This window comes from Lissotriton vulgaris, chromosome 8 (genome assembly GCF_964263255.1).
Source record: "Lissotriton vulgaris chromosome 8, aLisVul1.2, whole genome shotgun sequence".
NCBI lineage: Eukaryota > Metazoa > Chordata > Amphibia > Caudata > Salamandridae > Lissotriton > Lissotriton vulgaris.
The window spans coordinates 1,263,069,332-1,263,084,496 of record NC_141696.1 but is presented as its reverse complement, the minus strand read 5'-3'; the positions used below and the strand labels follow the sequence as shown (position 1 = coordinate 1,263,084,496).

General features: G+C 42.7%; 1 protein-coding gene across 1 annotated transcript in view; it reads right to left on the bottom strand.

Moving 5' to 3' along the window:
* Nucleotides 1–15,165, bottom strand: part of ATP8A2 (ATPase phospholipid transporting 8A2) — a 2,134,099-nt gene that overhangs the window by 1,505,716 nt on the left and 613,218 nt on the right. Inside the window, exon 7 of the mRNA XM_086935178.1 lies at nt 13,655–13,728. Within this exon, the coding sequence (XP_086791304.1) occupies nt 13,655–13,728 (74 nt within the window). The remainder of the gene's footprint in view (nt 1–13,654; nt 13,729–15,165) is intronic.

The window sequence follows — 15,165 nt, the reverse complement described above, 5'->3', positions numbered from 1 at the left end:
TAGAAATTTTCAAAAACTTTCAAAATATCCCCAGGTTCTACATAATCCTGGCCATTCTCTTGTATATTTACCATTACATTCTTGGTGGTTCTCTACCTAGTCCGTAACGCCAATGCCCTACCCGCCTGTTTCGTATAGTTTGCACCTATGGGCCTGATATTCGCTAGCAGCATTCTTAGCCATCTATTTGTTAATCTCTGCCTTGATAGAACTAATTCTCTGTAAACTCTCCTTCCCTTTCCTACCTTGCAAGATATCACTCCCATGTTTCTCTTCTGCCACTACCAGTAGTCCTACCAACCTCTCATTTTCTGGCGTTACCTGCTTCCTAAGCCGAGCAGCATAGCTTATTGTCTCGCCTCTCAAGGCAGCATTAAAGGCCTCCCATATATTATTTCTCGACGCACTAAAGAGATTAGCATAAACAAATTCTAGGGTCCACTTCCTTACATGTTCCACATATACACTATCTGCTAGTAGCTTTCTATCAAAGGTCCATCTCCCCTGTTTTCTTATGACGTACCCAGGTAGTAACTCAGTATGAGTGGACTATGATCAGAGATTATTTTTGGTAATTTCCTTATGCTAACTTTCCTCAATTCTGTTAAAGAAATTAAGAAGTAATCCAGTTTTGTGTATCTCTGATACAGGCACGAGAAGTAGGTGGACCCTGGGTTATTAGGCTCTTTGTGCCCCCAGACGTCTACTAATCCATGTGACTTGATCGGTGAACTCAGGGCCTGGAAAACACGAGGTTTCCGGCCTACATAGGGGAATTTATTAGTGAGATCTGCAGAGATATTTAGGTCTCCACATACTATAATGGGAGTGAGCCAGCTGGTTATTTCATTCTCTAGTAGATCAAATATCTCGGGATCGTCTTGATTGGAACCATAGATTCCACAAAATGTGATCTCAACAGAGAGCTCGGCCAGTGCCCATCTTCCCGATGTATAAACCTTATTACGCTTTACACCTCCCAGTGTGGATTTGCCTAAAATTGCTACACCTCTAACTGTGGAAGTCTGGGAAGAGCAGGCTAGAATGTCAAAACCTCTAGGATTCAACAGGTGTTTCTTTTCCCATGGTAAGTGCGTCTCCTGTAAGCATAGGACATCTATATATGCATTGATCTTACAAACTCGGCCAATCTTTGCCTTTTTTCCAGTCATTTAAACCCCCGATGTTAACAGAGCATATATTAAGTTTTGCCATATTTCACTACGACCTTCCCGATTTCCTTTTGAATTAACAACAAAAGATATGGACATTTCAAAGATCCTACACCACACAAATTAAACAATAAATAGTACCAGATATTCTCATTTTCAAAATTTTTCCTTTCTTTCCTCACCCTTTGCACCTCCCTTTCCACTCCCCTATCTGCCCCTGCCCCACCGCCCCCTCCCTCCCACCACCAACCGCCCCCCCAGTGAAGCGCTCAGACCTAGGTCTGTGCATGTGATGCATGCAGCAATAGCGGATCGGTCTACCTCTTTAAACTAACATAATACACCGTCAAACCCCTAGACAAAAATAGCAACAAAAAAAAAAAAAACAGATTGAGTAGCTATCCCAAACCCATTTACAATTTTTTTTTTTTTGCCAGTGAAGCTGCTCTGTTAACCTGATAAAGAACATTCAGACTTTACATTCACCTAGTTGCCCAAAGAATCTAAATACTCCTGTGCTTTTATTTCAGATGTAAAGTACCGGGTATACCCTTCATTTAAAACCTTGAGTTGTGCTGGGTTGATAAGGTAAACTTAGATATTCTTTTCTTGAAAGGGTTTGATTAATTGCCTCAATCTCCAACGTCGTTCCACCGTTGCATGGCAATAATACAGTTGAACAAAGAAAGTAACCCCCCCACTTGACCTCTTTGCTTCTGGCCTCGCTTTCTCCGATATCGTCTGTTGCAGAATAAAATTCCCCTAAAATACCAGTAATGCCTTTGGTTTATCTGCTCCTCTTGATCCTACTCTTATTTTAAAAGGGGTGCGATGCGCCCTCTGGATTTCAGCTGGCCAGTTCCAATCCTGGAGCTCGGGAAAGGCAGACTTAAACAAATCGATAACATAAGCACTTAAGTCTGACCCCTCCACCCCCTCTGGTACCTCCAAGACCCTATGGTTATTTCTTCTCTGCCTGTTTTCCAAGTCCTAACACTTCCACTGGATATCCTTGACCTGGGCACTCTGAGTCTCTACTTGGGTGGTGGCTGCGGCAGCTTCGGACTCAGTTGAGACTATCCTCTCCTCAATATTTGATACTCTATCTCCTACATTCACACAGGCCTTAGATAATTTACTTACCACCACTTGCATTTTTCTCATAGCAGCATGAGATTTGCAGCTATCTTGATGTGTTTCTCTATGTGAGAGAATAGCCTGATGAATCACTTCTAGTAAGGGCGAGTGGGTTGTGGTACTCTCAACATTGGAACTCCCCAGAAGTGGGGTGGTGGACGAGTAATCCCATTTTAAGTCTTTTGTACCTTGATCATGATTTCCAGGTTGAGTATTCGGTCTCTTAGCAGTTACAGGGGGGTCCTGGTCAGGAACGCTATCCGAGTCAAGGTGGCTATCCCCCAAGGATGAACTCCGTTCCTCATCAGACCACTCAGCCCCTTCTGATACAGAAAAAAAGAAATTGCTGGGATCGGTATCCTTTTCATACTCCAAACTTTCCTTTTCTTTTTCCTTTGCCCTTAGCAGAGCATCAGAAGAGCATATCACCCCAGTGCTTTCCTCTCCCAGGTATTGATCTGCTTCATGCGCAGCCCCCCCAACCACTGATTTTTCTGTAAGTCCAGTATATCTTGGTTTACTCCTATAGCCTTATCAGTGACCACCTCACTGGCCCCCGACTTATTCATGTCCAGAGCATGGTCATACATATCACCCCCGCGGAGCAATCCATAGGAGCTATAGGTGGAATGATGGCTGCAGGGATGGTTAGTTCAATTTGTTTATCCTCGCTCCTTTGGGGGGGGGGGGGGCTGGGACTCTTTTGGGCTCACCTCATGTTGAGGCGAACCTCCTGCACCCTTCTGATAGCATGGTGCTAACCCGGCTTCTTCCTCCTCTCCTGCTGCCCGTGTATGCTGCTCCTTGCTGCCTCGCGTGAGCATTTCCGCTATGGTTGGGACCACCAGATGATTCTTGGTCGTATTACCACCTTTCTCTTTCCTCGAGGGATCCCAGGACGGTGTCCGCAGCTTCTGCAGCGTTTCTCCACTGCCCTCCACCAGTACACCCGGCACGCCGGGCTCCGTGACGGCTGATCCCGCAGCCACCTCTCCTCTCAGCTTGCGGCCTGCCGCTGTCGCCGCAGCCACCACTGCCTTCGTTGCAGCTCCCGCTGCCGATTTCGGGCCATGCCTCCTCTGCTCCGTCCACTCTGTCACCGCCAGAGGGCCAAGAGCTCCCCACACGAACGCTCCAACAACAATACAAGCCTAGCAAAACTCACGGAGCTCCGCCAGAGCAAGTGGTAAGTCCTACACTTCAACATAGGTTTTTAAACTCCGGATTTGAAGCGGACACCATTTGTTTACACCATAATATTGATGGGGTTTTCAATTTTCAACCAGACCGACCCGCCAGTGCCGCCCCCTCAATTCCAGTCCCCGTTCATGAGATATCTCCGTCACTGCCTGTAGTGCTCCCAATTTTTCCTTCTCCATCTGAGATAACGTTGGCTTCTGGGAGCCGAGCCACCGTCTTCCAGAGCGCTGTGGCCTGGGAGATCACGGTGCCCTCCTGGCAGCCTCCTGGCCGCGACCAGCATCTCCCTGTCCCGCTCTGTAGGATTCCAGCCATTACCATGCTTCCTCAGGAGTACTGAAAATGAAGGTTTTACCGTCCATGGCCACTCTCAATCGTGCCGAAAACCTCAATGAGTACTGTAATCCTTCTGCATGGAATGCTTTCTTGACTTCCAAGAGGGAGGCCTGCTGGCGTTGTACTTCAAATGTGTAGTTAGGAAACAGCGTCACACTACCATTGTTGACCTTGAAGAGGCCCACAGTGCGGGCCCTATTCAGAAGCAGGTCTCTATCTTTGTAGTGGAGCAAAAGTGCTCATCCTCTCCACAGATCTTGTGATCCCACTGGTGTTCTGCCGTTTTCCCCCCTCGACCTCCGCTCTCGACGGAGACTCTGCGCTTTGTTCACTGTTGTGGGGCGTCCTCTCCTCTACCCCCGGTATAGGTTGGCCATCACACAGTTCCCAGGTCTTGTAGGACACTCCCCTGGCATCTCTTCGCTGGCCGTGGCTCTACCCAGTGATGCGCCCAATTATTCCCCTGCCTCACCAGGCGACTGCTCTCCCGATTCCACTCTTCTGTATGCTGGGTCCCAGATTGATGGCTGGAGTAATCCCCACCTCCATTCTAATGCTTCTGGTTCAGAGCCTTATCTGTACACACTGCACTGTCCAGTTGTAAATTGTCCTCTGGGGCCCCAACCCCTATTTGCTGTCCTTATTCTGCAAGTTGCGGCCTCCGTGTTCTGCTCTTATTGCCACACTGGTTGTTGTACACACTGGTATCATTAGGAGTAAGCTGCTGCCACTGGACCACCAGGGGTGGGATCCGTCTGCGCCGCTCTACCGCCGAATGGTAGCTCAGATGTCAGGTCCAGACAGTCCCATCATTGCCCCACGGCCTCAGCCCCCGTCGCTCTGCTGCCCCCACTTGCGTTCAACATTGGTATTGTTCCCAGCTAGCCCCACAACCTCTTATTTCAGTGTCCCGTTGGCCTCCTCTAATCCCACTAGTATCAGGCCCAGTCCTCCAAAGTCCGAACTCGCCTCCTCCTCCAGCTCGCAGATGTGCCAAGAGCCGCTCAGTCCTCAGTCGTGCCGCACTGTTTGGTTCCCAAGATGGTTCCCAAGATGGCGACTATCTTCATGGCAACCAACTTGCCGTCTCCTCAATTTCCAGCTCCAGGCAGGTGCGGTCCTCACCACAAGTCTCCAGATCCGCCTCCGTGTTATGCGTGATTGAGCGTTGCGCTGTCCCTCCGTCTTAACCGCAGCCTCTCCGATTTCACTGTACGCCGGTGGGGGGAGGAGGTGGGGGGGGGGGCAGGGGGGGTTCTGTGCGCTTCCTCGGCCGCCGCCATCCCAGGATTGCTGCTTCAATCAAAATCCCGGGCCCGCTCCAGGATCTGCTCCGCTGGTCTCCCAGTGCTCTGCAGCCCGATCCTCTGCTCTGCGGTCTTGCCAGCTCTACTTCAGGCACCGCTGCAGTTCAGATCTGTATGCCTGCGCCCAGCACCATTTTGATCAGCCAGGGTCTCGCTCCTTCCTGTCCTCCGATTCACGGCAGCGCGTTAGCTCTGCCAGAAGCTGCCGCGGTCACCCCTGGAGCAATACGGCACGGCTCCAGGTACTTTTTAGGGGCGATACGGACTTCCAAACAGAAGAAATGTCGGGGTCGGAGCGGAGCTCTCAGCTCACGCGACCGTCCGCATTGGCTCCTAAGCCACGCCCCCGAATTCAGAATCTAATTATGTTTGGGAGAATTCAAATTGCATTTTCCTCCTCAGACTATGGCTGCCCTAAATGTCATAGAAGCAATTGGCCACCATCAGGCCCTAGACAACCTTACTTTACTACACTCAGCTATCAATATCATAGTTATGGTAAGTTCTCTCATCCCTCCTTATCCATTGTGGGTCATTTCTCAGCTTTATCTGGCCAGCAAGCCTTGTAACTATCAAGGTTCATGTGGGAGGCAGAATTAAAATATTCAACCACATATGGGCAAAATATGTCAGTAACAAATGAGTGTTGAAGTTGGTCTGTCAATATTTTATAGCAGACAGACCTCACTTCCCCCCCTCCCAGACTCTGGAAAATTCTTGAACTCCGCCCCAAAATCCCTCTAAATACAAATACCCTATGCTATCCGGGACAACCAACTTGTTGAAGATAAATCGTTTGTCCTATATTAGAGATAGGTGCTCCTTCTACAATTGTTAAATGCAAACTTTCAGATTTCATTATTTATTACCACCTCACTACACAGATCGTTTTAAAATCTCATTCTTAAGGGTTACATGTGTTCATAGTTTACCTTCTGCATCTTAAATGTATATCATAAAATCTTAAATGTTTGCTCAGATTGCATGCGGATTCACAGGCTGCCCCTAAAGGATGGGTTGAAGCCAAAATGTGCAGAATCTAGACTTTAGGTGAGTAGTCAAGTTCTAGCCTGGACTTGAGTTAAGACCACCTTGACTCATAGAACTATTAGAAAAAACTCTGTATCAATCCGTCTCTGTACCGTTCTGGTTGGTTGCTGTGAGGTAGTATCTCCTTGGATTACTGCAGTTTTTTGTGTAAGTTCCGGGTGTAAACTTCACAACAGCACAGATGCATCCAACTGTTACGTCTGGACTGTGCTCCATATAAAGCAGTAGAATATCTAAACTGCCAGAGGTAGGGCAGTGGCCAAGAAATTGAAGATAGGTCTGCTGAGGCAGCTGGGTCCTGTCATCTTGAAACAGGAGATCCTGATTTGTTTTACAATAAGAAAAAGAGGAAGTGCATCAAAAGGAGGTGGAGGGGGTGCAAGAAAATTGTTATGATTGGGTAGTAGAATTTCTCGACTCACTGGCTAGTGCACTGAATAAATCTGCCATCTCCACCACCACCTCCTCACAACATTCCCTGAGCGTGAAAGACTGGATCTGAATTAGAAGAAGGTCTTGCTGGAAGAAGAATGCGGACTTCTGACTCCTGGCCCTTGCTGAAAGAAGGGGACTTACACAAGGACTCAGGTACTCCTGAAGCCTGCAGGCACCCAGGGACTGTAACTGCTCGACAAGGGTCAAGTTGTTGGCTTCCTGTTGGCTTGCGTTAGTGACACAAAAAGCAGAAGGCACTTGCCCCCCATGATGGCCCAGTCCACTAAATAGCACCTGGATGGAGACAGACCACGTGCCCAGAATTCTTCCCGAGGAGCTGGGGCTGCAGGACTGTCCAGAGAAAGCATTCCCAACAGTTTGAGACTAAGGATCCTAATTTAGAGTTTGGCAGATGGAAATCTGTCTGTCACAGTGTGTAGGACATTCCACCTGCCACCTTGACAGATTATCGTCCACCACGATCTCTGTACCTTGATGGAAACCACCAGCATGACAATTCCTGTCAAGGTAGAAAACACTTGGTGGGTGGGAGCCCAACAGACTTTAATTATCTTTTTAATAAACAACAAATAACACCGCCACACCTAGGGAGTGTTTCCCCTGGACATGGGGGCTTTGTTTTTTCGGTCCATCACTGCCAGGTTTTACCTGGTGGTGATGGGCGGAAAATAAAAGGACAACACAATGTCCACCATAATTAGGGAGAGTGATGCAATGCCCGACCTTAGATGGCCATAACTATGCCATGTAGTTGGAAGAAGCTTTCCTTTGATGAAGGCAACAGGGGCTCTTGTCAATGGAAAGTTGATGGTATTCTCAACCCTAAATAGGGCGTGCAGACCGACACTTTGTTGGACAGGGTACTAAATTACATTTGTGGTGACCAGAAAAACCAGCTTTGTGTATCCTACCTCTGCTCCATTGCAGTCGGTCTGAAATTGTACGAGTTCCTGGTCCACCACAAACTTGCTTTTCCATGGTGCTTGACTATGTATAGGCAACTTTTGTCTTTTCAACTTCATATCTCTGGTTCCTGTTAACCTATTTTGAGGATTTTAGTGCCTTTTTGCTCAATAAATCGTTCACTATTTGTTTCTAAATTGGTTTGTGAATTGTATTGTGTTGGTTCTTTAATTTAAAATTGTTGGTAGTGCTTGAATCCAGCATTCACAGACATTGCTTATGCTTGTACGATTGCTACCATTGGTTGAGCAGAGATTCTCTCTGAACTGTCTTTTGATCTTACTGGAGTGGGTTTATTGAGTTGAGAGGGGTACATTCCTCTCAAATGAATAACTCCATTTATGACATCGACCATTTTACAAAGGAAACTGGCAGACGTGAGACATTAAACATGTCTTCTTAGTGACCCTTTTGTTGAAACCTTTGGACATCCAGCTATAGGAAGAGGGAGCATCCTCTTGTGTGTAAACAGGATCAAGATGGAATGAGATGGCACGACCAAATATTAGATTTTCATTTCCTCTTTATCAGAGAATATTGCAGATGGAAGGGATAAATTGGTATCCTAAGAGGCAGTATTGTCTTTTCAATGTAGTCATAAAGAGCACTGATTACAATATCTCACATCTAATCAATCTTTTCTGATTGAATTAGTGATGAACTTCCTTGATGGCAAACCTCAAATGCAAACCTAGTTTAATGAATTTCTCAATTCAGTTATTAGTTTTGTGCAAGAAAGGCACCAACAAACCAGTTACCATACAATGCGCAGACTTGTGTCTATTAATTTCATGAAGGCACGGTCACTACTGCCTAGAGTTTTTGGAATAACAATGACACCCTTCCGTATTCATCACAGCATTCATTCCAGCATGACTTCCGAACACAGATCAATGTTGTACATTGCACTGCCTAGGTTAACAAAAGATTGTCTATTTAGTCGATGAGTTAATGATTTGAAGAAGTCCTCTAGAAACCATCTATAAATACTCAGGTCTGATTCACAAAATTATAAATGTAATGATAAATATAAGCATGAATCAGAGCACGCTTTCAAATGTAGTTAGATTTCTAATTTCACAGGACTCACAGAGATTCCATTTGCAAATATAGTGTGAATGCAAATTCTTTTAGTTGGTAATACTACCTTTGCCATTGGTATGCCTGGATTTGCTCATGCTGAAATACATGTATGTAAGCATACCTATATACATACCTGTAGGAAATTTACATGCCTAAATCCATATCAATCGGGTACGAGTGCAGCTATGATGTATACACTTACTCTGAGCAATAGTCAATTACTCAGATAGAAAATAAAAATATATAAGGTGAAGAGCCCAAAACTAGTATCAATAAAGCACATCTGTAAACATCAACACATATATGATGTAAACAGAGAACACCTCGTGGCTAACAAACTAGCCAAACAGAAATACACACACAGTAGATATGGTGACCTCTTGAGCCGCTCGCTTCCAGCTGAGTAAGGCACATAGAAGACAAAAACAGGAAGCACAGAAGCATGAAACATATCACAGAAATTGAGGTAGGCACAGTGGTTCACGATGTGGCTGAGAACTACAGCCAACTATTCAGTCCGCCCACAACCTATGTGCTGATAAAAGCAGACCGTGTGGCAGCCTGTTACAGGTCTAATGACCATACCATGGGTCAGAACAAGAACAAATGGCACAATGAGAAAACATGTGTTTAGGAGAAATACCTTAGGAATTATGTGGCAACTGCATTGATTCATGGTGAAAACTATAGATCAGGATTTCCTCAGAACTTGGTATTGTATTTTATATGTTAATTCTTTTTTTACTATTTATTAGACCACTGTTGAAATAATAAACATTGGAAAGTGCCCACATTCTAATTTCCCCTTAGGACGATATATATTCAGGTGCTCACCTGCACAAGGCATCTGGAGTTTAGATACATACCTGATAAATACCACAGGACGACTCAAAGCAGACCAAAATGTTATGTCAGTGAAGCCCATGTGAATGTTTGTCTACACCATTATTTAGCTCTACTGTAATTTCCTCTGACACTGAGGTTAATTTTAGCTGACATGAGGGGAGATGTTGAAAGGGATTCTTGTCATGTTCTAGGGTCTTGGTTGTTCAAGCCTCACGCTTGAGTTTAACTAACGCCTCTGCAATTCATGCTGAGGAGCTGCAAAATACCAAACACTGAAAGAATTAAATATTTTTGGGGAAAGCAAAAAAATATTCAAAGATTAAACTGTATAAGAAACAATGAGTGCATCGGTTTGTTTGGAACAGAAGATTAAACCTGGTAAGATTGTATTAAGTATTAATGCGTGCACGCAGCCTTGAGGAAAAAAGGGTGCTGCACTATGCCCAGAATACCCATGCTGTAGTTCAGAAGGTGAATGAGCAATAAGGATGCCTTTAAAGTTTGTTTTTATCTTGACAGATTCTAATGCATTCAAAGATAAGGGTCAAATGTTAGGCTAGGTCTTCTGATAAACTGCTGCTTATTTTTCAACATGGAGATTGGCGTTTACTTTTCTGTCTCTAGCTGCTAAGTAAGAGCATTTTGTAAGGTGAACAATCTGACAATCGTGCTGGGGCACAGGGGGTGTGACAGGAAAGGCTGTAGGATGTCAGTGTTTCCCTAACCAACAACAAAATGTAAATACCTGTAAATGAACTCTACTAATATTTCAGCATTTATCAGTTGTTAGGAAAGGAGACCTGAAGCACATTTTTTGTTGTAAATCTCAAGTGTGATGAAAACAAAGTTTTTAATTGGATCAAAACAAATCAAGCCACTTTACTTGTACCCAATGTTCACACATTATCATTTGTACACTGTAGTTTTATCAGCAAAAACTGCATGTTGTAAAACAAATTGTAGTCATTTTATTAGAAAATGTGTCGTCTGAACAAGTAATAGATTTGATTCAGTATGCTCCATAATGCACCATCACTACATTTACTACATACCACACACCCTTACCTCTCTCATGATGAATGGGCATTGCTCATTTGCTATCATTATTATTCGTGAGATACTTGGATTTTTCACTATCCCTATGACGTCAGTGAAGTAATTAATGGCAGCATCCCACTCTGAAAATTGTGCCAGCACCACTGGATTTGCCGTACAAACCACTTTCACTAACTGCTGAATGAAAACCAATTTTTTCTCACCCATAATGCAGTGTTTCGGTAAGCTTAAATGACCGATATAATGGGACAGGAGAGATGCAGGAACTTAATTGTAATCTTACATATTATTCTTGGGTGGGTTTGCAGGCTTAAATATTTTAACAGCCACTATAAATAATTTTTCCAAGGAGAGACTAATGATCTTTGCTTCCTCTGTCATGAATTGAATTTCTTCAGCAGAAATATTAAGAGCTAGGTGGAAATGAAGCCTGAATCTTCCTGTGACCAATATTGGATTAATTCATCTGTCTGGCATCCATTTCTCTACCTTCATTCTATCTTCATATCTATCCATCTGCCTGGCAGTCCATTTCTCCTCCTGCCTGTCCCTGCATTCCTGGGTGCCTGTCAATATATGTTTATTTTCTGTGTCAACATTTGTATGTTGTCTGTGTCCGTGTGTGTATAGGTACACGCATGTCAATTAGTCTGAGTAGATGGGTACATGAAGGTCTATTAAACTATGTGTGTGTGTACCAGTATTTATGTCGGAGTGCATGGGTTATTAGATATCTGTTTGCAGGGGTGAGTGAGTTCCTGGATGTCCATTTTATATTTACTTATTTATTTTGATAGAGTTATAGTGCAAACATGACCCTTGCGGGTAACAGAGTGCTTTACAAATTTACAGAGAGCATAGCAATAATAACAAAAATATCATATGAGAGAAAAAATACAGGATAAGGTAGTATCCAGGAAAGGGAGGGTACGTTTTACACTGTTCAGAGAGCAGAGGAGATAAAACAATGGATTAGATTTATATTATTTATGTGCACGGACGATTATAATTATGCTGACTCTTGTGGGGATGCATATCTTTAGATGCCGCATCAGTTCGTTTGAACAATCCTCTATCTGTCATTCTCTCCATCTTTCACCCGGTCTATTCATGTGTTTATGTGTTGTTTTGTGGTGTGTATGTGTGCCTGGAGGTGAGAAATATCAGAAGATATCACACATACATCCGAAGTTACAGGTATGGGAAACAGTAATACATACATTTTGAGGCAACACTGACTGATATCTGCTACATCACACTGTGGAGTCCCCATGTCAGCATTGGCCCTCAAATCACAACAATGATTCCCTTGTTTTTCAAAGTAGTAAGAGGCTTAGAAAGTTCATGGGGAAATGTATTCCAGAGAATCAGAGAGTTCATCAAGTATATTTTAGATTTGGATTAGAGGAAAGAGAGGTGAGGACAAAATCTCTACCATCATGGGGTGGGAGGGGGGATTCACATAACTGTTTCATTGAGACAAGTGAGATTGTACAGGAAGTGGACAAGCTGCACATAAAATCTGCACCTGATTCACAAAGGAAGGGTTGGCACACTTCTGGATATGAGGATATAAAGTTACTTGGGAGTGCCGAAGTTCTGCCAGGTATGTGGACTTGGCACCTCGTGGGTTCTCTCAGTAAAGAGGGAGGGAATAGTGAATGCAAATGAAGAGAACACCCACAACGATGAAACATTATACGAAGTAACAACAAAAGCGGTTTCCACAATGCTATTCTCTTCTAAACATTACTCTAAGTGATTGAGCTGTGCACTGAGCAAAATGTGTGGGAAAGATCATGAACTCCTCCATTGCACCAGAGTGTGATGGAACAGAAGATTTCATATGGAAGAATGCCATCATGTGAATGAAGGACACAAAACAACACTGATGTGCAAGAGTAGGGCATACACAATAAATGTTTGGGAATATCAAACATACATTTCTGAATATCTTAGGCAATGCGCACACACTCCGCGAACTTTCCTGAATCGTATTGCAGGGATAGATCTAGGCAATACAGACTTGTGAGCCCTAGAATCTGGAAATTCAAAATTTCGTTACTTCTCCAATGAAGGCTCCACTCCATGTTCAAAGTGAAGTCTGGAGCCTACGTTTTATCACAGGATGCACGCGGGATACGTTTTAGATTAAACTATAGTTGCAAATATTATAGTACCACTTCCAGGACATGTAGCTTAACATTCTACCCACTCCCCATATCTCAAAATAACTGACAGACCAATAGCCAAACCGCATATTCACATTTGAGTTCTCAAATTCCTACAGTCATTGCAGCAGAAGGGCTTTTGGGTAATTCATGACCTATTTGCTTTTTGAAAGTTAGAACACAAAACATATCCCATCATTGAATTTTCCAAATCATGTGTCTTGGTATCCCTAACATAACACACAACGTAAACACAACTTGCACTTTTGTGAACAATCAAAAATATACAGAATAAAGTATAACTACAAAGTCTCATCCATTCCACTTTTTGCAATCCATCAAAAACCTGAAGCACGTTCTGTTTAAATTTTGATACTAAAATATACAATATATAATGACAATGTATGTATTCAACTAAAGACTATTGAATCATATTGATTTAAAATAAATTAAACAGAATGATGCATTCAACAAACAAGGAACAAAAATATTGACAACAATTTCCTTTGATAATTCGCCTAAAAGCACCTAATTTGTAACATAACAGCTGTGTTAAATATGAGTAAAATAACTTTACCATCCTTTGTAAAATTACCCCTATTTCCTATTTGTTAAATAGAGGGTACAGAATACTAACTCCCTTCACGAAATAGCAAATCATGGTGGAACAATATGTTTGTTGATGTTTTCGCGAAAAAAACTATCAATCTGCCATCAATTCTTTCTGCATATCTCTGTGAATTAATGTCACGAAAATAAGTTTGGTTACACCCTGCTCTACTAAACAATAGTGCAAGAAAATGTACGTACTAACAAAGAAAATATTGAATTGGTTCAGCAATGTAACCACATACACCACGTGATGAGTGTAGCTGACCTGGAAGATAAAATGATCATGTCTGCTGGTAGATGCTGTCCGTTGGTGACCTTCACTATGTCTCCTACTGCCACCTTGCGATTCAGGAGAGGAAGGGCAGAAAAATGGAACAGGAGAGAAAGTTTAGATCTTTGTTGAGTAAGGAACGTCTGCAGCTCTTTTATACAAAACAACATGTATTTTAAAAAATCTATTTAAACAGTTTCACTTCAGAAAACACCTCAGTCTCTTCGTTTTAACAGAAACATGTTAAATAAATATCTTAAAACAAATAAATGTAATGACGCCAAGTTAGTGATATTGTAGTTGGAAATACCTACTAGACATGACGACCCTAGAAGCAGCATTAGTTATGCATTGATAGATGCTAGTGGATTTGTCTAGTTACTAGATATAGGAAGCAAATCAAAGGCAGAGTTCAAGTTACTTGGGTACACTGGACCTTCAACATAAAAGAAATCACCCTGACGCCAACTATTACTAGAAATAACATTACTCAAATACAAGACTCCTCATTTCACTTATCAGAGGATGTTAATGGTATTTGAGTAAAGACGTAAAGGTAACCTCATTGTTTCAAAATGATATCATATTTTGTGCTAGTAGTCTTCTTTCAGCAACAAGTAACAGATCAGATGAACGCTGTTACACTACACAAATAAAGAACTCATCCAGGCCTCATGCATGCAATGCCCTGGTTGAGACAATTAAAACCAACATCTGGCAGGCTGTGTAAACTTGGCGGAGAACATCATTCATTTAATCTGCATATGTCGGGACTTAAAGGATATAAGATGGAGGTTGTTAAGGATACTGTTTAACCAGCGGGCCATTCATTCATGCAGACAAGCTGTGATAACATGTTTTAAATCATCTGATACAGCACTGAATTGTATATTTGTAAAATTCTTGAGAGCAGTGGAAATGAAAATGGCATATATTCGGCGATTACACTTTCAGCCCTAGTAATGAATATTTTCTTAATTAATATAATATAGAAAAATGTAAGGATCATCTTTTGTTGGATTCTGATAAATGTAAATATGTAATAATTCTTTTTTTTTTTACAACGTTTAGTGCTTTTATAACTATGGTTAAATTGATTTCCTTCATGATGTTTTTATTCTTTAAAATAGTGTAAGATTTTAATTAATCTACGATAAACTATTATATATAAAGGGTTCTTTAAGTTGACCACAGGCCTTTAACAGGAACATGAGCTGCATGCCTGAAACGCTTACCATATGCCTAGTGCACATTATATTGAGAAAGATGTTTTCAGATTTGAAATTATTTCTTTCATTCCTAATGTAGCTGAAACTTGGAGATGTGTTAGTGTGTACAGCACAATCATAACGAACAGCAGAAATGTATATTACAGAGGTGGGAGAGGAGCAGAGTGCAGGCAAAGTCTGCCTGGCGAAGGTGGACACTGAAGGGCGCATTGCAGAATGGAAGTAAGTGAAGAGGGAACTAGAGGGAGAGGGACTCATGGGAAGGAGAAACACAGA